The sequence below is a fragment of the Protopterus annectens genome, chromosome 14.part0 (genome assembly GCF_019279795.1).
Source record: "Protopterus annectens isolate FY-2018-M chromosome 14.part0, PAN1.0, whole genome shotgun sequence".
Lineage (NCBI taxonomy): Eukaryota > Metazoa > Chordata > Ceratodontiformes > Protopteridae > Protopterus > Protopterus annectens.
In genome coordinates, this window is record NC_056748.1 from 235,319,692 (window position 1) to 235,346,609 (window position 26,918).

General features: G+C 39.2%; 1 protein-coding gene across 2 annotated transcripts in view; it reads right to left on the reverse strand.

Moving 5' to 3' along the window:
* SLK (STE20 like kinase) overlaps positions 1-26,918 on the reverse strand; it is a 2,579,008-nt gene that overhangs the window by 715,971 nt on the left and 1,836,119 nt on the right. The window contains exon 13 of one of the 2 annotated variants that reach the window (XM_044055959.1): positions 10,644-10,736. The exons of the other annotated variant lie outside the window; for it this stretch is intronic. Within the exon in view, the coding sequence (XP_043911894.1) occupies positions 10,644-10,736 (93 nt within the window). The remainder of the gene's footprint in view (positions 1-10,643; positions 10,737-26,918) is intronic. 2 annotated transcript variants of the gene reach the window in all.

The window sequence follows — 26,918 nt, forward strand, 5'->3', positions numbered from 1 at the left end:
CTGGAAACGGTCACTTTGTGTCCAGTCAGACTAACCCGGTAAATAAATGGAAAATAAATAAATAAAATAAAAATATACATCCCATGTTACCTGTAATATAACAAGTTTAAGGAATCTACACAGTGGAAAGTCTAGTTTTGTTAGATTTTTCTTTTTGTTTTTTTAACTTTTGTTTTTTTCTGTATGACCTTTTTACTCATTGTTTTAGGGTTTTTTTTCCTTTTTGTTGGATTACCGTTCTACAAGTCATCCAGAAAGGGGAAATGTGAGTGTAAAGAAAGAAAAAAGTGCCTTTTCTGCCTAAGTGCAGACTGTAATCATATTCAGTGAGCTATTTCTCAGGCTTTTGTACTTAAGACCCTTAATAGCTGTTTGTCCTCCCTTTCTGTTTATATAGAGAACCAACATCTTAAGTTGCTTGCCAAGGGAACTGTGGATTCTAAATCCACCCATCCAGAAGTTCAGGCATCTCTTAAGAAGTCTAAAAAGTTATGTTTAGAGACTTCTGCTGTCCAGCCTCTGTCAGACATCTCCATTGGGTCAGATGAACAACCTGACAACTGCCTGGTTCTGCTGCCGGCTCTCTCTTTCATGACCTTGTTTGAGGCAGACACTGGGTTGGGTTTTTCACATGCCTGCTGAGGCTGAGCATGTATCTGCTACAGACGAGAAGAGGGAGCTGTGGTCAATTTACTTTTGAAGGGTCTAGGAGAAATACTCAGATACTTGTTAGGGAAGTGAGTAAAATAACAGTCACTGGAACCAAGAGCAGCTGATAATGATTAGACTCGTACAACTTTTAAAACCACTTGTAAAAACTTTTGCCTAAAACAAGGCTTCTTCAGGCAGGTCAAACAAAAGGTATCATCTACCATTTATATAACATCAAAGTGGGTCACATGATGACAGTCAGGCTTGTTTGTGTATCTCTTTCAATAAAGGCTTTAAAGATACATAGCCATTCAAACCAGGTGAAATATGTCCCTTAAATGTAAAATCCAATTAAATTCTTCCTTTTCAGTGTAATCATTTATACTACCACCACATATATTATCAGCAACTACTCTTAAAATTAAAAAAATTTAAACTATGCCCACAACCATTATTTCTAATGTGTTTATATAGTGCATTTGAAACTATTTCTCTGGATTTACTTGCAAACGGGCTGTATTTTTCTGCCTTTGTTATACTTGTTAGGGAAGAGATTCCTGGTTCCTTAACTGAAGTTAAGTAGGGCTCTCAACCACCTAGGCTGGTTAGGGCAGAGGTTTGCTCCTGTGGCCAGGGATCCTCATAAAGGGTGTCATGATTTCACTCAGTCTTTTTAAGGCCCTTATGGCCTTGAAGCCCCCTCAGGGGTTATCTTTGCCTTTTGCTGTTCTTTTTTCTTCCACTCCCTCTGAAATGCTTAGGGAGTCTGACTCTTCTGATGAGGATGTAGAATTAGATTCTGGCTAAGAGTCCCTATCATATTCTTCTCAGATCCATTCTGCCTTTGCTCTAGGGTCAGAGGAGGTAGATACTCTTTCTTTTGATTTCTCTGTTGTGGAGTTTTCTTTTGGAGACACCATTGTAAAAATGACGAAGCACTTTCAGTGGGAGAGTTCCCAAATTTCTGAAATCCAAAAAAGGTATTATGCCGTATTGCAAATGGATTTTCCCAGGCCTTCTGCAGTCCCTGTTGTGTTAGAAGCCCTTATGGACATGTTTACTGCTACTTCCCAGGCTCCTGAGTCACAGCCTACTGCACCTAAGAAACTTGACAGGTTTTACAAGGTGCCTGAGGCTCAAAAAGTTATTTTCTTCATCTTTCGGCTTTTCCCGGTTAGGGGTCGCCACAGTGGATCATCTGTCCGCTCATGATTGGCAGTGGAGTTTTATGATGTCGAGTTTCCAGCCCAGCGCCCAACCTTCCACAAAAGACATACACATGCACACTCACACCTAGGGCCAATTTAGAGTGTCCAATCCACCTACTGCATGTCTTTGGGATGTAGGAGGAAACTGGAGCACCCGGAGGAAACCACCATGGCCGCCCAGGCTCAAAAAGTTAATTTATTTTTATTTATTTGCAGTTTGTTTACCAGAAAAGTCCACTGGTCCAAAAAAATGAGCCAGTTTTCAATGGAGGCCTGGGGAGAAAAGCTCCAAATACAGTTTTACAATAAAAATCAGTTTGTCAATTATACATAGATTTCAAATAAAAAGTCAACAGTTTAAAATTTATACATTTGGGAATGAAAACAACAAGGCAACCACAAAGTGGATAAGAGAAACTTTTGAGAGAAGTGTCATAACAGAGTATTCTTAGGACATGAAAAATTACAGTATGTGACATAATAAAAATATAAGAACAGTTTAATAAGGCAGAAATTAGGAATAATTACTAAGCAGGAATACCTGTGTGCTTTCTGACTTTTGCATTTACATAATTCCTCTGAATTTTTGCATTAGCTTTAGTCTTAGATTATGAGCATTGCATTTTAGATTTTTTATTCTTATTTTACATGTGTTCTTATCCAACTTGAAATTATGCTGTGCCAGTGTATTTCTCTGTTACTGATTTGCTATGCTCGTCTTGTATCTAACTCCACAACATCAGATCATTGAATATATTTTAACACCACCTTCTTTGGCTTCAATTACCTATGCATCAACCCTTTGTAATATATCTACTGCTGGGGAATTGCTAAGTGGGGTGCTTCTGTACCTTACTAATGATGCATTAAACATGCACAGCATATATGACTTGCTTCATATGATATCATCCCTGTTTTTTCATCTAGTATATAAAATGACTTCATTTGGCAGTAGTGGGACCACTTTAACAATGAGTAATGGGTGATCTTCATTTTAATCACTTCATTTCAAGTTTACAGATTACTACAGTTGCAGATCTTATTTTGGTTTACAGCACTACCTGTGACCATACTATTGACCCACCATGTTGACTTTAACAGTTTCTTAAAGATAAATGGACTTACCATTCACTAAATTTTCTGTTCCTTTTGTCTTCTGAAAGTTAGTATGTGTTTTAGAACATATGTCTCTGGCACAGCATCAGGACATACAAGTATATGATATTTGCTTCACAAACTTCCAATATGTACAAACAAATCAGTGTAGTCAATGCAATGGCATTGGCACTACGCAGTATTTGAGATGTTCTTGCAGCTTACTGATGATCAACATAGACGTGGAACTCTTTCCATTCATACTGTGAATTTGTTTAGTTCCCAGATCCATTGAAGCGAAACAACCAAAAATATTTACCTGGTTAAATGCTATAGTCTGAAACACAATCTTCTATTTTGTATTTCTTTATGTTTAAATAGTTTAATTATTTTTAAGTAAGCAATCAACAATTGAATCTTTAAATCTATGTGTGTTAGAAGATCTACTGAAATCTAAGAACATTAGAGAATGTGAACATTGTAGAGTGCATTTCACACAGTTTATACAACTGTTGTGGGGAGTGGCATAATGATTAAGATGTTTATCTCACAGATACAATGTACAGGGTTTGATTCTCACCTCTGAAAGGGACTTTGGCTAGGTTTAAAATGGCTCACAAGGGCAGTCAGCCTAGTGCTTACTTATCACCTATGTCCCTCTTGGATAAAGGCAGTTGATGCTGGTCAGACTTGCACTGCAAATATAAATCATACAACTTTGTCAATAAAGGAACAAGGGTATAACATGGCTAGGCTTATAAAGGCATAAGGCCAATAGCCTAGTGACCTCCAATGAACCAATACATATCGACAAGGCAAATGACAGCCAATGGAGGTCTATATTCTAAATATCTAGACATCTCCTAAAAAACACTTACATTTTCATATGAGAAGGGTCTTAACTGTCATACCACAACTTCCCCTTTATCCAGTGCTGAATTTGGAGACAAACATCAATCCTGGGGAGGCTTTACTAGGAAAAGAAATACCTGCAACTTGTGCTAATATCAGTATCATTGTCTAGCCAGTAGGTAACATGGCTTTGAAAATTCTTACATGCTCTCTCTTTCACTTCCAGTGTTCTACAGCAAACTTTTGTCACATATCTCACCTCCCAGCAAGTCCACAAACACCAGGAAAAAGTCAGCCCAATACACAGCAACAATCCATGAACTGCCAGCCACAGCTCAAGAGAATCACTTTAACAGGCTGAAATGACTGTAAAATACCAAAGCAAGTTGACTACCTGATGGGAATGTGGGAGGAACTAATACATAAAACTCATTTTACGTTACAAATACAATTTCATTTTTTGGTTTTATGAACAAACTCACAAGAATCTTCTGAGAAATGAGAAAAGGACTGAAAACTTTCAGACAAAAATCTTTCACAATAAATGAGCTTTGGTGTACCTCTTTGATGCTTGCTGGAAGGCATCAGACGAGATCTGGAAGTATGGGGAAGTGTGGAGTAATGTGGAAGCTAGGGAGGAGTCTTGAGCCTAAGAAGGTCTTAAAAATGCTAGGAAAATGTCAGCTGCAGAATTCTTGTCTGACTGCTGAAGTGAATGCACTGGCTCATTTAGTATCCACTATTTTACAGAATATTCTTTGCCAAAAGAAATTATCACAAAGCCTCAACCTAAACCCTTTTCCTTCCCAAAGATTAGGTATAAAGTTGATAGCAATAGGTAATGCTGATGAAGTAGAAATAGCACTCTGAGGAACAGTGCCCAACTATCAAAAAAGCCGATCTAAATATTAGGACCTACCAACTAATACAATCTTAAGGATAATCACCAACAGATAATACATTTTCGATTTCAGTTGTTTGCCCATGTACTGCTGTCTCCAAAACTGAATAATTAGCTTGCCAATCAGGGTAACTATTAGGATATCACCAAATGCTTATCGGGTTCTGTTTTAGTTGATCTACTTTTATATTACTGGCTCCTGATTAAAACAATCACTAATGTCCAATTCCCCTTTTGTCTGATAAAAAATTAGACTGGGCAAACAAACAAAAAAAATAAAAAAATAAAAGATGCACAGCAGTACACTCTAAAGAAATCTGCACACTGGGGAAGGTGGACTTACATCCTGCATCTCAGCGTTGAATAGTGTGCGTGAGGACAACTGAAAAGACTGAATCATAACCTGGGCGACACCCTGCAAATGAGAATACAGCCCATCTACCACAGTCAGTAATACTAAAAGATACATTTGGCATTCAGCAATTCAGGAGAAAAAAAACACACACATCGCAAAACATAAGCAAACATGGATTAAAAAAAAAAAAAAAGCTCTTCTGAAAAAGCATGGGTTATGTAGTCTCATATGGTGCAGCTTATGGGGGAAGAACACAGCAGAAGTACGGCCTGAACATCAGACAATGCTCACTGTGACAGTAAATGTATTCTCTACAGCAAAAAAAGATAGAAATAAATAATAAATGCAATGTTGCATTCTTTTCATTTACCTGCTCACTTCAGCTCTGTATCACGATAATGGTAGTGGCATATAACCACAATGTAGAGCATTAAAACAGCAAATTAACAGATATATGTGCACTTACCATATCAGATGATACCAAGAAGGTGCTCTGCAGTACCATTACTGGGATTTCATCTTTTGACATGCAAATTGTAGTATGAACTTGCATTCTTTAGTTCCCATGTCTACAGCAGCATGTATTTACATTTCATACACATTATGACGTTACACACCAAGCAATGAGTATGTGCCAAGCCCAAGCTCTCCCCAATTTAACATCCATATAATCAACAAGTGAACACTTACAAAAGACAAATATGAATATACTTGTCAGACTTATAGGAAACCCCATTTATTGAATCTAAATGGAGAAGATGTCAAGAGACAGTATTAGGGGAGTAATACCCACTAAAGAGACCCTTGTCACAAATGAACCAATAACAGTGGGAGTGCTCCCTGCTGCTGAGAAACATCAATTACATATAGAACATAAGATTTCACGGGATACTAGATTTCTCCAGGCCATGAAGCTAGGATCATAAAAATCCAACTTAAGATTCTTCAAAGAGATAGCTGACCAAAAGCAAATAACAGCTCATTAAGTGTGCAAATGTGAAAATCAGTTTCTACAGGAGAAGAAAAAAAAAAACTAGAAAAGTTTAAGAAAACCAAATGCTTCAGAAGACCCTGCAAGCCTGTTATTTGACAGCTGTCTTTGCTGTGGTCCTGAAAAACCATCCACTTTAGGTAAGTGCAGTATTTTTTTTCACTTCAGTAATTAGCAAGGAAAGATGAGCTGAAGATGAATTTTTCTTTATTTCTAATATTCTACTTGTTCAAAAAGACTATCTTCTGCTTCTGATACAATTGCATTTTTTTCTGTTAACTGTACTGCAGAACTCCTAAGCAAACGAGTGTACTCACTTTCAAACAGCTTGTGGCTAGTTATTCATAAACATATTTTTTAACTGATAAGCAGGGGTGTCCTCATTGTTAAATAATTGCAATGTGCTAGCATCTACCCCCACTGGCTAGAGAGTTCTGCACATACTGTGTTTATAATTATATGACTTACTAACAAAAGTGAAACGGTAACTAGGAATGTCCCCAGCCTGGTAATCTGGGTGGTGTTAAGTTACTATTGTAAGACAGAAAAGTAGGTTATAGTTTTGAAGGCTATTACCAGGTTCACATAAAGATGAGACTGTGTGTGCGTGTGCGTGTGTGTGTGTGTGTGTGTGTGTGTGTGTAAAACTGTTTACAGTACAATTACTAGGCCAAGGACTCTGATCAGTGGGGTGTTCAGTGTGTAGCCTGTTAATGGATGTTGACTATGAAAGCCGATACCCAAAGAAACAGTGCATACTTTCTGCTTGTTCTTTTGGCCAGGTTACACTTACAAAATTGTTGATCATGTGCATCTCCCTGCTTAAGTTAATACTGGTATCACAGCAGCACTTTCAGTGACAGCCATACATAACTCAGGTGAGCTGTTCTGAGCAAGAAACAATGTAGAAATATGTACTTGTGGTACATAAAACACTGCCCTAAGACAGCGATTACAACACAATGAGCTACGTACAGGGAGTAATTCAATTATCAGACCACAATATAAACCACAGGTAACACACAATGAGCTGAGGCACAATGGATGTTTACTTTTACTGCCACAGTGGTCTCTCTGCTGAAGACCTACTGTTATCGTGAGTACACTCACACAACTGTACTACCTTACTTTAAGAAGGGGGAAAATGCAGAAGCAAATCTAACACAAGTACAATTCAAAGCAGTGATGAACTCCAGGGAAGCAATTAGTGCTGCAACATAGCTATTCCAAACTTGTCCTAATTCTGAACTGGAATTTCAGTATGTAATGACTTGTAAAGATAGAAAGCAACCCATTTTACTACCATTCAAGTAGAATATGCTTGACCAGGACCGTGAAGCACTTTGTTGTACTTAACAAAACATAAGGCAACACAATGAGCTAATCATTTAGATGAGGTCTGCTTAATAAAACAAAACAATCTTTTCCCATCCTAATATGCAGAAAACAGATTTTTCTCAGAGAATGTATCCTTCCTTTTGCAGTATGGTCACTCATCTGTAGATATGAAAATTTTGCGTACCGAGTGCCCTCCATTTCAGGTGGGCTGGAAAAAAACACTGCCCATATTTACCTATTTAGAATATGCACTTAAGGTAAAAAATCTTACAAGGCAACTTACCTACTTTAAGCTACTCTTTAGGCAAGCATAAAGGTGTTTCAAGCCTTCCTATGTATTTTCACCCCTCTTATTTACTCTTTTTGGCATACAGCTTTTCAGCATACCACCACTGTAGCACTGTCTATGAATCAATCAGTTATAACATCACAAAAGCAGGGCAAGACTGTACAGCTACTAAAGATAATCAGTAGCACCTAATACTAATGGCACTGCCTCAAAAGTTCATGGGTTAGTACTAGGCTAGATGACCTTGTGAGCCATTTTAAGCGTAGCCAATGTCCTTTTTATGCTCAAAATAACCTATCCTATTTGGTTATAGATTGGCCTTATGGCCTTATCCATCCCACAGCCGATAATTATGTATTTACCCTAATAAGAATAACTAGAATCATACCATAGATAATTGGAGAGAACCCATGCATGTGATAAAGCATTTAGGAGCTGCTTCCGTCAATCAATAGTACAGGTGGCAGTCCTGGGGTAAATTTTCTGTTTCCCATCCATACATACAAGTTCCTCTTGAAAATGGACAGGGATGAACTTTGTTTTAGGTGGATGGGTAGTCTGGTCCACAGCATCAGTATCTTCTATGAAATATACCTGTCCCTCCAAACCATTCTGTTGGTGTTGCAGAAGAGGTTTAGATCCCTAGACCAAGTATTTCTGATACCATTTGGCTTGCTGATGTGCAGTAAATCCATCAGTAATGGGTTGGAGGATGCCTTGTATGCCAGACTCAGGACACCTCTTAGCAGTCTCTGGAATACACAGTACAGTGACAGGGCTTTGAGTCAGTCAGTGTAGGACATGTTGTTTAGGCCTTGTATCCTTTTAGTAAGGTATCTCTACTGACATTCCAGTTGTCCCATATAACTAGACAGATGCATGCCAAAGGGGAAATTCTACTCAAAGACTGGCCTAATTAGTGCTGACTTAAGGGGGATAACGGCATCCCTAGACCTAGACACAATCCGTTTGTTTATACGCTGTACAATATAGAAGGATTTTCTTACAACAATACACACTGGTTAAAGGTTAGGTCACTGCCCACAAGTTTCCAAATCCTTGAACAACTGGGTCAACACTCAGGGAAGTATTGTCAATGTGGTCATTTCCTGGGGTAGATGACTTCCCAAAGGATACAATAATGTATTTTTTGGCATTTAGTTTCAGACCATGAATCTGACACCAGTTGCTTGAGAGAAACCTTATTGCAGGATGGCTAAATCACTTGGAGATTCAATGACTGTTCCTAGCTTACAGTCATCTGCAAACTTAGTCAGCTGGAACCCTTTGATATTGGCTTTTATATCAGAAAAACAGATGCCACAGGAGAGTTCCCAGCATGGAACCCTGGGGGACTCCACTGGTGACTGGTCTCTTTGTGGCTGTAACCTCCCCTATTTTGATCATCTGTTTTGATTTCATGTTTCTCATGAAGAATAAAGGCCTACTACTTGAATTTTGTTTCAAGTGGAATTTATGTAGTACCAGTTTAAGTAAAAAGCTGCAACTTACAAGTCCAAGCTTAAAGGAGGACAATAGATCCATAAAAATGCTAGAAAAATAGGTCAACTATGATTCAGGAAGAGCTGAAAGTGTTAAGATATCCAAAGGGCCTAAAAAATAATTACTGAGTCACAGCATCTTGGTCGAAAATACACTGACTCATAAGAGAGGAAAAACAATAGTTGGTAACTCCTCAGAATGCAATCTCTGAGCAAATAATTTGAAGTATAGTAAAACTCTTCCACCTACAGATCAGAGCTTAACTGAACCTTTTGCCTACCAAGAGTGCTGGTAATGGGTCAGATGGTTGATTCAAGAAAAGAAATTTAAAGCGTAATCAGGCTTTTCAAGTCCAAATACAATAGTCACTCACTCTCACTCTGGGGTATACAGCCAAGTTATTTGGAATTGTACAACTTTTGGAATATGGCACCCCAACTCAGATAGTACATGTTTATGGATAGCACACCATTTTAATATTAAAAAATAATAGCCAACTGAACATGCAGTCTGGAAAAAGCCACTTATTAAAACATATAACTTCATGAAATAGAACAATGATAAACATGAAAGGCCTTTTTAAATTACACCACAACGAACTGAACCAAAGGTTTTTATATGATTTTTCTCCTCCAAACCTGGGGTTTACACACTAATAGGATCTTAACCCTCTTCTGAGTAGAGTTGTGTGACTTGAGTCACCACAAAACAGCCACTGCACCTTCTGCTAGTGACTGAATGCTTCCCTGTAGCCATGTTGAAGGCTACAGTGAAAGTCTGTGGCTTGGTGAGATGAATGCACACCACAGGGTCATTCATGTTTTTCTGTTCCTTTTCCAAGGGGATCACTGCATCCCACAACCCAAACCAGCCTTCCCCCCACGATGAGCACAGTAATTCTTCCAAAGCCAGCTCTCAACAGACACCCAAGCAGTTAAGTGAATTTGGGTCTCCATCGTCACAGTCAGGACTTTATATGTCACTATGCCAATGGAAGCTATCAATCATCTGCAGTTTCCAGTCCCCAACATCTCATTACAGTATGTGCTCATTAACCAATTTAAGTTAACTGTATAAAGGAAGCACTTAAGATAATCATGCAATCAGCAATTACTAAATGCTGCTTTGGTTAATATTTAATAATTAACTGACTATAACATGCAGCAGAAAGCCAATGCTCGCATTCATACACACTTGTCAGAAACAGTTTTCATGTACAAGCCTTGGTACATACCACAGTTGCGGACTCAAATAAAATATTAATTTTTAAAACAAGCCAAATGCAGTTCAAAACGTTAGTTAATAGCAAAAAAAAAAAAAAAAAAAAAAAAAAACAAAACCCTAAACAGTGGGATATGACAAACAACACAAAGACAAATAATGGTAACAAAATTCTGAAGAAATGGTTAAACCACATTAACTTTTACTTCTTTTAGCAGTCAGCAGTGGTTAATAGTTACCTGAGCATGCTGGCTCTGTGCAAGCTCCTCTTTTGTGCGTTTCATAAGCTCTTTTCTTTGCTCTTTTGGTGTTTTCTCCACTTCACTTAAAACCTACAGTAAAGCATGCAGATGCTGGGAAATGGCATTTCCTTTGTGTTTTACGTTTTAATTTTCCCAATAAAAGCATCCTTTAGTGTGTGTAAGTTGCAGCACAGGAGCTAAGCAAGGAAAGTGTCAGCCACCTCTAGCAATGTTAACTTAAGCAAGGTTAGTAAAGCCTTGAAATAGCTTCTTAGTTTGCCCAGAAAAATGTTACAAGTGTTAAATGCTACTGAGATGTAGAGTATATAACAAATTGAAGCAACCCTTTTACCATGTGAAACAGAGACTGATTTCATGCATGAAACAACTACAACCTAAAAAAGTACACCTTGTTTTATCTAAACATACCATAGATATACTTGTGTGTGTATTTGTGTATAAGCAAGGCCAACCTATTTAACAACCACAACAAAAACTGGTAGTTGCAGGTGACAGGGACACCCTCCAGCAAGATCTGCTAAGGTTCTCAAGGTAGGCAGGTAATTAGTAACAAGCAGCAGGATCTCAACACAATAAATATGCAATACAATATATGCTCTCTGTTGGATAAACAGGCATGGAAAACATTCTTACTAGGGGATGTATCAATGTGGAAACCAGTTATATTACTGGTATAATCGTTACAGGATGAATTTCTACAGGAGTGTGAAAGAGTAGTAGTTTCCTGAAACTCCTCACTCTAAGGACTATGCCCCTACTTCTACTTGATATAATGAATCTCTGAGTAAAAGGGACTTACCACCACATAGCACCTCTTAGTAAGGCCTCCAATCTGTCTGGTAACAAATGTTCACTGAAATTCATTCAGTAATGCACAGCGTACTCAGTAGCAGTTTCACTACCGAGTTTGAAGTGAAGGAAGGTTTGGCAGCCTTTAACGCAAAATGATGACCGCACCTATGCTCATCTGTACTAATCAAAGGAAGGAAAATCAGGCGAGAGAAAGGCTCTTTAAAAATTGTAATTTATTAGGAGAGAATTTAAGAACAGGAAGACAGGGAGGGGGGGGCTAAAATGGCAGGAGCAGGAGGCAAGACTCAATATTCAACAATGAATCAAGAAAATACTGATTCAGAGACAGGATGGTGGGGCTTGGAATGAAAACAGTGAGGTGCAGGCCAACACAGTGGTTCATGGGTACCTTGGACAAATGGAGTGGCCAGGGTAAATGAAACAGCAGTAGTATGAAGTACCAGCAAAACTCAGAAATGACAAAGAAAATAAGCCGGCAGTGTATCCTGAATGAAACAGCCCTCTCCCATAAAGATTGCTACTAAATCTTTAAAGCACTTTGATGCGGATTAACTCTCCTTTTTCAACAGTGCATTCATCTCAAACATGATTACATTAATAAGAGTGGTAGATTCTCTGTTCCTCACAAGTGTCTGAATTCTACTCAACTTTTTTTCTTTTGCTTTGTTCAAATTTGAGTTTAATTTGAACTAATGACACTCTCAAGACACAGAAATCCCTGACGTCTTTTCATTTCAGCATCTTCTTATGTCTGAATGCAGATTCTTAATTTATCACTGCATTATGCAAGTTAGTCTGCACTATATTTTAGAAGACATTTAATGCTTTTCAGCACTTCCCTTTCATTTTCCTAAAACTCAAGAATTATCCAGATCAGGCCATCCGCAAGTTTGGAAACTCATCATCTGAGAACCTCACTCAGCATAAATTTTTGCATTTTTGAATTTTTTATTTTTTGCACTCAGAGGCACAGACCTCTTCTACCATCACAAAAAGTGACGTTATGTGCGAGATCCAGGACAGCAATCTCATACACACCTGAACAAAAAAATAAACCAGGATGCAACACAATTAACACTAAGCAAACTTATTAAGATACCGACTCACAATGCAGATGAAAGGGACATCCAATTAAAGGAGATGGGTGTCAATTACCCACTGTAGAGGGCCCTAGAATGTACAGTTGTTTAAGAACTTACCATAACAGTATCCTAATGAGCATTGTTGCATTATTCATAACAGATGGATTTTCATCACTGATATCCAGCTGCGGTACCAAAGGACCTTCCCAAGAGCGTATGTCCAATGTATGACCGCAGTTCAGTGCATCAGGGTATAGAGGTAGACTTACATGCAGATCCTCAGACTTACTTTAAGCCAGCAGCCTAAAGACAACAGAGAAGAAACCAGCAAACTAGGAGGGGTGTAGCTCGAACAAGCAGGAAACTCACCCAAGAAGGGATACACATGCAATCCGCAGGCAAATGAGTAGAGGGGAGGGAGGGACGGACGGAATACTGCAGTAGTGATCCATAGGACATCTGTTGTTATGGTACATTCTTACACAACTGCACTATGTTATAACTGAAATCACTGTTGCAATACTCAACAGTTGGGTGATTCCCCAGAGTTAGAGAAGTAAGAAGAGGGGTGAATGGCTTAGGGTCAAGAGGAACTGTTCAGAAGACCAGAGAGAACTGATCTGGCAAAGGCAGCCTTAGATCTGGAGAAGGCATCAATTCTGTAGTGCTTGGTAAAGGTGTGCACAGAGGACTAAATGGCAGCTTCCAAGATGAACCTGGCACCAACACCCTTATGGAAGGCACCAGAAAAGGCAACTGCCAGAGTGAAATGCGCTTTAGGGCAGGAAGCAAGCATTTACCATGTCGTAAGGAGCAGAACAAGATGGCCTTCAATATCCAGGAAGCAACAGCTGCTTCGAGACTGGTTGACCCAGCTTGGCATCTATAAAAGAAGCAAATAATTGGACAGATTTTCTGAGAGTCTTTGTTTTGTCCAAACAGAACCTCAGCTGTGAATCTCTAGAGAGTTTAAGATACTTTTCCCCTTATTTTGAGGGCTGGGAAAGAAAGTAGATACGTGAATGGCTTGATTGAGGGACAGTTCATTCACTTCTTTAAGTATGAAAGAATGATTAGTCCTAAGCATTACACTATCTCCTGTGGAAAATAAAAAAAAGAAGCAGCCATGACTACCTGGAGTTCAGACACACCGAGTGCAGAGGTTACAGCCAGGAGGAAGACAGATTTCCAAATGCAGAATTTTAACATGTCAGATGTGGCAGACTGAAAAGGGGTAGAGTAAGCTTTTCCAGGACAAAATTAAGATCTCATGATGGAGTAATGTTTTTCTTGGAGGCTTAAGGTATAAGACTCATTTTAGGAAGAGCTTGACCTCTTGTCCTGGACATGAGAGGATCAAGAGCCAAAACAAGCACTGATGGCTGAGAAATAGGCTTTCATGGATAAGTAGGCTAACCCAGAATGCATAAGCTCACAGAGATACTGAAATCTAAGCAAACTTATTAAGATACAGACTCACAATGAAGATGAAAGGGTCATCCAAGTAAAGGAGATGGGTGCCAATTACCCACTGCAGAGGGCCCTAGAATGCACAGTTGTTTAAGAACTTACCATAACAGTATCCTAGACCTCAGATAAATGTGGTTCCAGTCTGTGTTCGTAGCACCAAATGGAGAATCTTTTCCACTTGGCTGTGGATGATTTTCTGGTAGTAGCTTTCCTGGCTTCCTGTAAAACCAGCACCACATCCTCTGAAAACAAGTGTCTTTTTGGGATCAGAACTCAATCATCCATACAGTGAGAGAGAGAGGCTGTATAGGAATTTTCTCTCTTTGCAGGTGGAATAGGATAAGAAATCAATGCTGTCTTGGCTAGAAAGGGGCCAGGAGAAGCAGTTTTGGAGTGTCCTTTTGGATTCCTAGTAGGACCACTGGAACAAGTGGCAATGGAGACTAGGCATATAGCAATCTCCTTGTCCACTGGAAGGAAAAGGTGCCTGTGTTCCAGGCTAAAGGAGAAGGGGTCCTGGTGCACAACAGAAACAGTTGGTGATGCTCTGGAAATGTAGAGAGATCTATCTGCAGTGCGCCCCAGTGGAGTATGACTGCTCTGAAGACCTGCCAGTTCAGGCTCCATTCATGGGGGTCCACAAGGTCCTGATTATACAGTCCAACAACACATTCGCTAGACAATGATGTAAGCTACTGTTAAGGATCATGTTCAATTCAGTGGCAAGTTGCCAAACCTCATGTGGCAAAGTGCACTGGGGGTAGGACCTTGTGCCTCATTGTTTGTTTACATACCACATCACTGTGGTATTGTATGTGTACACCAGAAGAGCGCCTGGTTTCCAAAGGTGTGAGAAAGTCTGCACAGCTTGCAGAAGAGCCCTCATTTCTTTCAGGTTGATATGTTCCTTCAGGAGAGAAGAAAGCCATTTCCCCTGTACTTTGTGGGATCCTGCCCTGGCCCCCCAAGCCCTGTCTGAGGCACTCGGTGTGGAGAGTTTGGCTGTGAGAGGCTGGGAAGAAAGGAAGACCCAGGTAGAGGGAAACCTGTTTCTCCCACTACAGAAACTCCTTCTTGATGCAGGGCAGCAGAGGAATTACAGTATCCAAAGAGGGTGAGTGCTGGGACCACACCGATTTCAGTTAACAATGAATTTTCCTCATATGCAGCCTGGCCAATGGAATCATTGGAATGGACGGAGCCATGAACAACAGTGCCCCGAGGATCTCCCTTGCAGTGCACTGAGTCACTAAATAGAGAGTTTGGAAGAAGTTTACCAAGTTGAGGACTTTTTCCTGAGTTAGACAGGACTGCATTCTGCTTGTGTTTAGTCTGTAACCCAGGAAGACTAGGTCCTAAGTGGGAATGACATTTTTTGAAATTGATGGTGAACTGCAGACTGGATAGGAGCTGTACCATAAAGTGCAGATGCTCCAGGAGAATGTCTAAGGACAGAAAACAGCACTGAGGCAGGACAAAAGTTCCACTGGTGCCAATAAACCCAATGCAGTAGTAAAAATAAAGCAAAAGCACAAAGTGTCAAGGCTCAGGAATAAAAAAAAACTTTAATATAAAACGTAAAGATATAAGTAGTAAGCGATTTTGCGATGTCTAGGATGTAAGTTTTTAAACAGCTGTTTTTGTGTGTATGTTTGGTTACTTTAAATTGTTTCAAATTCATTGATTGGTTATTAACGGATATAAACTGATGTGGTATGCGCCATTCATTTAGTCTGAAGCGATCCCAGACATCGCAAAAGTGCTTTCTTATATCTTCATGTTAAACTTTTTTACTCCTGAGCCTTGACACTTGGTGCTTTTGCTTTGACCTGATTCAACAGGCCATCCAACTAAGAGAAAACTTAAGTTGCCAGAATGCGGCAGAAAGCCACCAATAAAGACTTTTGGCACAGTGGAAAGACCAAAGGGCAAAGCAGTAAACTGAAAATGTGATGAGCTACAGATGAATCTGAGGAATTTCCTGCAAGAAAGTCAAATGAGGATGTGAAGATGGGCATTCTTTCATCTAGGGACAACAGACAGGCCTGAGGGAGAATGAAGGGCAAAAGTGTGTGAACAGACAGCATTTTGAGAGTAGGCACTTTCAGGAATGTCTCGCACGGAGACATCCAGGATGAGTCTCCACTGTTCTTCCTTCCTTGGAAGGAGAAATATCCCAGAAAAAAAAAACTTTTCCTATGAAGGGCAAAGGTACTTTTCTATGTTGCCCTGTGCTAGTATGTCATGAAAAGATCTGAGCAAAGGAATGTGGTTGACAGGAGGAAGAGGAAGTCCTTTTAGAGAAGGGATGCTTTCCCCTGACATGGCGTAGCCATCTTTGATAATGGTAAGAACCCATTTGTCTGTAGTTACTGCCTCCCAGAAAGGGGAGGCAAAGAAAGTCTTTTTGACAGGGGAGTACAGGGATGGAGGGGAGGGGTGGAAGATGGTCAGAGTTTTGCTTACAAAAGGGAGGCCTCCCTGGAGGGGAATCCCTCTATGGTTTGTCAGAAAATCTTTTCCTAGGTGCTTGTCTATGTTTGTGAGAGGGCTGAGAATCCCTCTTAGTAAAGATAGTGGATTTGGCAGGATAATTCCTATGGTAACTTGGAACTTGAGAAAGAAAAATCAGCCTGCAGCCTTTCATAATCTTGCCTAGTTCTTGCAGGTTTTGAAAAGACAGGCAGCTTGTGGTCCAAACAAAGTTCATTGTCTAAAGGGGCATCCAAGATTTTAAATTTGAAGTCTTCAGGGATGGACTGATCCCACAGACATGCATATCATCTAATCAATGAGTCTGTGGCAGCAGCTCTGAACAGAACATTCACTGCAGTACAGCATTTGATGCTGTGTCTGGCTATTTATGCAGCTTGAACAGAAGGGACTGCATTTGGTCTTTAGAGTCTGCTGTCTGAGGGATTGTAGCACAGAAGGCAAGTAGTCATTTGAGTTTGATAATTAACAGCTCTGAATGTTTAAGTGGAGAAGGTGTAGACCTTCCTACCCCTGCTGTCCTCGTCTGTGGGGAGGGCATTAGTAGTGGGAAGCAGTTTGGATGGCTTATCTGAGGCAAAAGAAAATGCAGCAGAATCAATCACAGGGTTTTTATACAGGTATTTTAAGCGCATCATGGACATTAAAAAAATCTGTCTGGTCTTTAGGAGCAGGTGGCTGAGAATCAAGTGTTAGGGAAGTAGACTGAAAGGCATTCTGATAAGCCTTCAAGACTGTGAGAACTGGTGAAGGGGCTGGAGTATCCATCTCCAGAAGACTGTAGTACATTTTCTGTACCTCAGCGATTTGCCTTGAATGACACAAAGTCTCATGTTCTGTATAGTTTTTCCAAAGACAGCCTCTTCCAAGGGAGAATCGGGAGAGTTGAGTCCTCTCTGTCCAAGGAGACATGTTCAGGAGAGTGAAGTTGAGAAAAGTAATCCAGGCAATAATCAGAATTTAGACCTGGGAAGAGGCTAAAGAGTGCTGTTGTAGTACAGTTTGAGTTAACTGGGTCACAAAAGGAGGCTTCAAGGCCATGATAACTTTAAATAAGCCCTGACAGAATTCCATCCATTCTTTTTCTCTGCAAAGGAGGAGATGTCACCTGCTTGTTTTTTCTTTTTCTTTTTGGGAGTGACATTCACCTCTACAAGCCTCAGAGGTTTGGAGCCTGTATAATTTCAATCACCATACCAGGGACCTCTTCACGTACAAGGATCTGAGAGATTCTGTGTAGGCCCACTGAGATAAGACACAGTTCGTCCAAGGTATCCACAGTCTGAAAGGCCTCAGGGGCCATGCCAGCTTCCAATAGGGTCTCAGTAGCAAGCATCTGAGAGGTAAACTGACGTTCTGCAGGTTCGACCACCTCAGCAGGTACATATGACTCATATGTTGGACTGTGAATCATCTTGGGGTCTTCTGAATTTCTTCTTAGGGTAAAGAATGACACTGGAAGCCAGTGTGTCTGCCATCTCAGACTGAGTTGATAATTTATATCGCAGAGTTTAAAGGAAGGTATTGAGAGTGGAAAGACTTGATCTGAGGGTCTTAGGGAAACATGACTGACAGATGGAGCAGGATTTGTATTTGTGTTCTGGGCCTAGGGAAAAAAGGCACTTAGTTGGCAAGTCCTTGAACAGAATCTGCATACCACACTAGTACTTACTCCTCCAGGCTGACATCTAACAAATTTAAAACACAGTCTAAGAAACAAGAGAGGAAGATTCCCCAATGGGGCACTTAATGGCAATGACTAAGCAAAGCAACAGTACCAACAACCAAATGATCAGTGTGATGGGCACACAACCTACATTTGGGCTGGTGGTGAGAAAGTCTGAAGATCTTGCACCTACATCTGTCTTTATACTCTAATGCACACAAATTGAGGTCACATGTCGAATTGTACACCCTCAGGAAGGTAAAGCTTTCGTACCCCCAGCCGGACAACAGCAACAAAAAACCATCGTTATGACAACTTCAACAGTGGTTTCAGTTGGGACATCAACTAAAACACTTGGATATCTGTACCATCTTATTTTCTGAAGTGTTTTAGAGTAACGGCTAAAAAGAAATCAAAAACAGTATCAAATAACCTCTCAGAAAAACAGGAAAGTTGCTCAAACATTATGCTCTGAAATGCCAAAGGAAATGGGACATCTACATTGTGGTGTAAGTGACAGTGCTGGATGAGGATGTGAACATGTGACCAAATGGTCATGGTACAAATATCCACAATGAGCACATTTGTACAACAGACATTGGAAGTAATCAAACTCAGGTGGATCAATCTTTGATCACACCACCCAAGGGGTGATTAGTCATCCACAGACAAAACCATGATGGTCAGCAAGCCATTTTGTCAGAGTTTTAACAGTTTACATACATGTGATTCCCAGTTTCCTTTTTCGAAAAAAAAAAAAAAAAAAAAAAAAGCTGGTACTGCTGATCAAAAATCAGTTGATTGCACATTACCATCTTTTTGTCTGTGTGAGACTGCAAGATAGCAGGAACAGGGGAAGTTGCCCTTTCTCTTCTGTAGTGCAGTCTCAGAGTTGGAATATGTAATTAGCAGTGGGTGTGGAGGAAGTAGGGGGGGGGGCGCTTGCCCTTTTGCAACAACACTTGTTACCTTTTCTTTTTCCCAACTGGTTGGTTATTAAGCAGCTGTGCTTAATCACTTGCTGTTCAAGGTTTTAAATTTTCAACATATGGACACGTCCATTTACATACAGCCAGGATGTACTTCCTCAGAACAGAGGATGCGTCCCCCCCCCATAAAACTATTTTCTTTGGATTCTGTCTCCTGGATGAAAAAGGAGAGATGACTGGACTTGCTTAAAGACAACTTGAAAGCAACGGTTGGCCAAACAAGTGGATTAATCTTAAGGGGCAACTGATTCCTGTGAAAGACAAAATAAGGTTCCCTGAAAATAAGAACCATTAACTTTGACGACTTATATTAGAGGTATATGACCATCAGGAAACAGTTTCTACCAGTAGATGAAATTCAAACAATAAGGTTCAGAGGACTAACAAGTCTGTTAGTCATCAACTTTATATCAAAGGAAAGAAGAGGTTTATTCAAAGCTGAGTGAAGATGCAGAACCACTCCCTCTCCCCCAAAGTACTGATTTGGAGGTTCAGCAACTTTATACACAACTGTTCTTACGCCACATGAAACCAAATGATCTTAAGAAGCAGGCAAGCCTGAGTAGAGATAGCTACTGCCCTAGTCAAGTGCATCTCCCATGGTCTACACATTGAGATGGACTCTTACTGCCAGCAATCTAAAAACCTACAACCACACCCTCTTTTTGTTCATAATGGGAATTAGAAAAAAAATCTAATCGCTGAATTTTGCAAGCAGATATGGAATCATATCTTCTACATTCTTGTTACTGAAGACAGAAGGTGTGAGCAGCAGATGGATCTATATTAGAAAACCAAACATTCAAAATGTCGAGAGTTCTAATATCGAACCCTACCAATCGAAAATACTAAACATCGAAAATTCAGAACAGCAAATTTTTTCCTAGGGAAAAAATTTGCTGTTCCAAAACACATACACACAACACTAGCACACCAAACAAACAGAAATCCACACACATACACCTAAACCCTTACCCTACACTAAACTATACACACACCACTAACTATCCATTTACCTTAACCCAAACCCTAACCCTAAGGTCTGTCACTATCGCACACTCACCTCATATGCGCCCTAACTCACCTACCTCACCCTAACCCTCATGCCCACACAATCGCACACATACCTAAATCGCACACTTAACTGAACCTGAACCGTAACTTTCCACCAGAGTGCTGAAAACACTGAACAGAAATGGACAACCGAATTCTTTCCCTAGGAAAAAATTCGGTTATGTTTCTTCGACATTTTCAGTGTTCGCTGAAAACGGGTCGATATTAGAGCACTCGACATTTTAAATGTTCAGTGTTCTAATATAGACCCCAGCAGACATACCCCCTTCTCTGCTAAACTGAGCAGAACTATGAGAAAACCGTATTTTCTTCAGTGATGTAAAAGTTGATCTCTGGCAAGCCCTACTGTTGTAACAGCTTCACCAAGCAAGTTTCCTTACCATCTTCTTACAGATGAACTGCAGCAGATCATGTTCACCATTGTATTCAGTTTGAATGGGAAGTATATGGTTGTGAGTGCGATACCCTGAGGCAGTGCAGACTGACAGATGTACACTATTTCTATACAGGGGAGAAATGAAAGATGTCCTATCTGCTAGTGTACCATAACATTGTCTAGCTGACTGCAGCAGGAGGGGTTTATCTCTCATCTCCTTTCCCACAGTCTGGACAGAAAGAAAGGCCACCTTCAGCTTGAACAAGTTTGTATGTAAACCTTCTTCTAATTGCCTACACTACAGATGACTCTAAGTTGGCTCCCCAACCCATCAGTAAAGTGTTCATCAACACTTGTGAAAGGCTCAAACAAGTAATAGATATGAATCATCCACCATTACAGTGGAAGATCTGTAAGGGCACGGCTATGCAACCAGTGACAACTCACTGTTCACTACAGCACCAGCAAGTGAAGTGGGTGAACAGGACAGTGAAGATGGTAGCAACCATGTGAGCAAAGCAGGTCAGAGAGATTTGACCCTTAGCTAGCATGTACCACACCCAGGCCAAGAACTTCCTGGCCCATACTCAACAGGTATGAATGAGAGGTACTAATTATTACTGACCACCACCCCAATAAGGAGAAGTCTTTTTGGTGGGACTAAAGATGATTTCACTCAGCTTATGGGGATCTCAAGGATCTGTAACCACTCCAAGATTCAGAACAAAACTTGGAATTACAGATTACACTCGATGGGGCCAACAGAAGCCACTTATTCAAATACATAAAATATTAAAACACCTTGCTAAATACTCTAGGTGCAGATGATCAAAATACATGGCAGCATGTCAGACTAAAAGCAAACTGAAGAGATCGCCAGTAAAAAAAAACTCCCAGACAATGGCATGATAGAAGATGCTCATCATATCCAGTAATATCATGCCATCCTCCACGGAAGCGTCAGCATGACCGCCTGTAAGGTCACCATCCAGAATGTGACATATCAAATGTGCATGCTGAGAAGAGAAGCTGGACTTAACCTCTGTACCCTTTGGAATGAAGATGGGAATAAATCCATATAGCTCCTTATGAGAAAAAGGATTCCACCCATTTCCAAGAGTTCCATGAAGAGTGACTGCTTTCATAAAGAAGGTCTTGACAGGGGAAAACTTAAAAGCTCCAAGATGTGAAATCTTACTGTGCTATGCCAGCTAAAATTTGCAATGAGTGACCTGCAGACCTTCTCCTCTAATGCAGGTCATGAAAACAATCCCTTAAGGGTGGGACAGTTTCCTGCCATACAGCATTAACCAAAACCAGATATATAAAACAATGAAGGCACTATGTAATTCATCATGTTTTGAGGAAAAGTTAGTGGGTCAGGTAGCTCTTTGGCCTGAAAAGCTCTCTAAGACAGTCGTTAAGTATTATATCAGCAGATAAAACCAAATTCACTGGAACAGTCGACAAATAACAGTACAAACAAGCCACACAGCCCGTTCCAGTATATCTCCTCCAAGCACCAGCACACCACGAATCCAATGTAGAATAAGTAAAAGTTAATTTATTGACACAAACAGTTTAACAGTTAAGCGCTTTCATCTTGCTAAGACTTCATCAGAACTACTTTTCTATGTACTTCATTCCATTTAAATACACATACATCATCAGCTGACCTACCTAGATTGAAGTTTAAAGTGCTAGTGCTATATACAAGTTCCTTCATACCTACTAAAAACATTTTCATGTATACACTTACAACTTTTCAAAACAATTTAAAAAGTTTAAATACATACTCAATTAGTTAAAAACATATTGATACATATAAATAAATTGATACATATAAATAACATATATATTACATTTATTAAAAATTAGTCTAAAAGTGTACATTTCATGTCTGGAATAATGATATATGGTCTCATCATTGGTTATTTTATACTATAAAGTACTGTACTATATATTATATATTATCTAAAATGGGTTTAATTGATACATGTTCATTGATTCCAGGATATACTGAAGCATTCAATTTAATTTGCCACCTGACCTCCTTATCACTAACTTTCTTTTTTATGTCCCCACCCCTCATGTTACTCTTGACCACTTCTAAAATTCCAAATTTAAAACCGGAACATTCCTTGTTATCCTTTAGATGTTTCCATAGGGCATTATTGTTGTCTTGCTTCTTAATACTATATAAATGGTCGTAGATCCTGTTACGTAAACACCGGGTGGTCTTCCCTACATAAAAACACGGACATTGTGTACAGGTGGCCAAATAAACCAAATTACTAGACCTACAATTTCCCTTCTGATAAAAAATTCTAGTTTTATTATAGTTTAACAAAATAGTGTCCTTAATCTCCGTAATGTAATGACATTGTTTGCATGTGCCGCATTTGGAGGTACCACCTCCTCCTAATATGTTAGAATTCCTATCTATCTTCCTTTCCAACAATACCTTCATATTATTCCCCTTCCTTAAAACAAAATGCGGCTCCTTTCCCACTATTTTGAAAACTCTAGTATCTACTTTCAGTATATTCCAATTATGGTAAATGATATTCTTGATGTCTCCACTGAAGGGGTTATGTTGAAGAACACAGGCCATACCATACTTTTTTAATACTTCATCATTATTACTAGAATTTACATCCTGTGTAGATGCTGTTACCAACCCCACTCCTAATAAGGGTTTGTACTTTATTCCCCATTGCTTCTTAACATACTGAGTGACATCCACAATCATATCTCTCGGATATCCCCTTTCAGCAAAAAAAGATGCAATTTTTGCCAGTTCACTATCCAGGTCCTCCACATCTGATGTCATCCTTGCGGCACGAATACATTGGCCCTTTATAATGTTCCTTTTTTGGGCCCAAGGGTGATTACTAGAAAAATGTAAATAGGAATTACTAAATGTATTCTTCCTATATATATATATTAGACTTGAATTTCCCATCTTTCAGGGTTATTTGAACATCCAAGTAAGATATAGTTTCCCTATGCATATTAATAGTAAACTTAAAATGTTCACTACAGGAATTTATATATCCATTGTACATTTCCAAATCATTAAGGTCGCCTTTCCACAAAATGAAAATATTGTCTAAAAAATGAAAATAACATGATATAAATTTGAACCAATGGATTTGGAATATATATTCCTTTTCCCAATCATAGACTACCATATTAGCATATATGGGGGCACACGCGGCCCCCATAGCTACACCCTTGTTCTGCTTGTAATATTCTCCTTCATACCAGATGTAGTTGTGAGCCAAAACCAATTCCATAAATTCCATAATCAATAATGTCTTGTCCCATGTCACAAGTTCAGACCAAGATATACTCTCTTGCAGTCTTTCCATGCCCTCCTCTTTAGGTATATTGGAAAAAAGGTCTATAACATCCATTGTGACTAACCATTCTACCCCTTCCGCCAACCTGGGTTCCAGCCTCCCAAGAAAATCCCATGAATCCACAACCAAATGCGGAATTTTCTTTAAGATCGGTTTCAGCCATTTATCTATGACCTTCCCAAAAGGAAAAGTCTTGGACTGGCTCCCAGATATAATAGGTCTAAACAGGGGGTCTCTTAGATCCTTATGGACTTTAGGGATGCCCACAATTGTACTTATAATGGGTTGTTTGACCTTAAGAAACTGGTATAAATTCGAATCTATCCTACCTTCCATCAATAAATCTTCCAAATGTAAATCCACTCTTGATGGAAGGTAGGATAGATTCGAATTCATACCAGTTTCTTAAGGTCAAACAACCCATTATAAGTACAATTGTGGGCATCCCTAAAGTCCATAAGGATCTAAGAGACCCCCCCGTTTAGACCTATTATATCTGGGAGCCAATCCAAGACTTTTCCTTTAGGGAAGGTCATAGATAAATGGCTGAAACCGATCTTAAAGAAAATTCCGCATTTGGTTGTGGATTCATGGGATTTTCTTGGGAGGCTGGGACCCAGGTTGGCGGAAGGGGTAGAATGGTTAGTCACAATGGATGTTATAGACCTTTTTTCCAATATACCTAAAGAGGAGGGCATGGAAAGACTGCAAGAGAGTATATCTTGGTCTGAACTTGTGACATGGGACAAGACATTATTGATTATGGAATTTATGGAATTGGTTTTGGCTCACAACTACATCTGGTATGAAGGAGAATATTACAAGCAGAACAAGGGTGTAGCTATGGGGGCCGCGTGTGCCCCCATATATGCTAATATGGTAGTCTATGATTGGGAAAAGGAATATATATTCCAAACCCATTGGTTCAAATTTATATCATGTTATTTTCGTTTTTTAGACGATATTTTCATTTTGTGGAAAGGCGACCTTAATGATTTGGAAATGTTCAATGGATATATAAATTCCTGTAGTGAACATTTTAAGTTTACTATTAATATGCATAGGGAAACTATATCTTACTTGGATGTTCAAATAACCCTGAAAGATGGGAAATTCAAGTCTAATATATATAGGAAGAATACATTTAGTAATTCCTATTTACATTTTTCTAGTAATCACCCTTGGGCCCAAAAAAGGAACATTATAAAGGGCCAATGTATTTGTGCCGCAAGGATGACATCAGATGTGAAGGACCTGGATAGTGAACTGGCAAAAATTGCATCTTTTTTTGCTGAAAGGGGATATCCGAGAGATATGATTGTGGATGTCACTCAGTATGTTAAGAAGCAATGGGGAATAAAGTACAAACCTTTATTAGGAGTGGGTTTGATAACAGCATCTACTCAGGATGTAAATTCCAGTAATAATGAAGAAGTATTAAAAAAGTATGGTATGGCCTGTGTTCTTCAACATAACCCCTTCAGTGGAGATATTAAGAATATCATTCACCACAATTGGAATATACTGAAAGTAGATAATAGAGTTTTTAAAATAGTGGGAAAGGAGCCGCATTTTGTTTTAAGGAAGGGGAATAATATGAAGGTATTGTTGGAAAGGAAGATAGCCAGGAAATCTGACATATTAGGAGGAGGTGGTACCACCAAATGCGGCACATGCAAACAATGTCATTACATTACGGTGGTTAAGGACACTATTTTGTCAAACTATAATAAAACTAGAATTTTTTATCAGAAAGGAAATTGTAGGTCTAGTAATTTGGTTTATTTGGCCACCTGTACACAATGTCCGTGTTTTTATGTAGGGAAGACCACCCGGTGTTTACGGAACAGGATCTACGACCACTTATATAGTATTAAGAAGCAAGATAACAATAATGCCTTATGGAAACATCTAAAGGATAACAAGGAATGTTCCGGTTTTAAATTTGGAATTTTAGAAGTGGTCAAGAGTAACATGAGGGGTGGGGACATAAAAAAGAAAGTTAGTGATAAGGAGGTCAGGTGGCAAATTAAATTGAATGCTTCAGTATATCCTGGAATCAATGAACATGTATCAATTAAACCCATTTTAGATAATATATAATATATAGTACAGTACTTTATAGTATAAAATAACCAATGATGAGACCATATATCATTATTCCAGACATGAAATGTACACTTTTAGACTAATTTTTAATAAATGTAATATATATGTTATTTATATGTATCAATTTATTTATATGTATCAGTATGTTTCTAACTGATTGAGTATGTATTTAAACTTTTTAAATTGTTTTGAAAAGTTGTAAGTGGATACACAAAAATGTTTTTAGTAGGTATGAAGGAACTTGTATATAGCACTAGCACTTTAAATTTTAATCTAGGTAGGTCAGCTGATGATGTAAGTGTATTTAAATGGAATGAAGTATATAGAAAAGTAGTTCTGATGAAGTCTTAGTAAGATGAAAGCGCTTAACTTTTAAACTGTTTGTGTTAATAAAACAACTTTTATTTATTCTACTTTGGATTCGTGGTGTGCTGGTGCTTGGAGGAGGTATACTGGAACGGGCTGTGTGGCTTGTTTGTACTGTTATTATATCAGCAGATGTTTGAATGATCAATTCTGCATTAGCTTTAGCTATACGGGTTATGTATTGCTACAGAAATAACTGCTGTCCAGCTTCCAAAATTTCAAGGGCACCTCCCACTTGTTCAGTTAGTCCGCTTCAGCTAAGCTTAAGGAAAAGAGTGCTTTGGGCACCAAGCTCTTCAGAAATTTCATGCCAACAGGGAGAGGAAGGCTTGTGCCCTGAAGTTAGAGAAATAATAATGAACCCTCACCCTAGCAACAAAAACATACAAAAATAAGGGTGATGGAAGTAGAGTGTGGCTACTGCAGCAATGATCATTCAAATATCTAC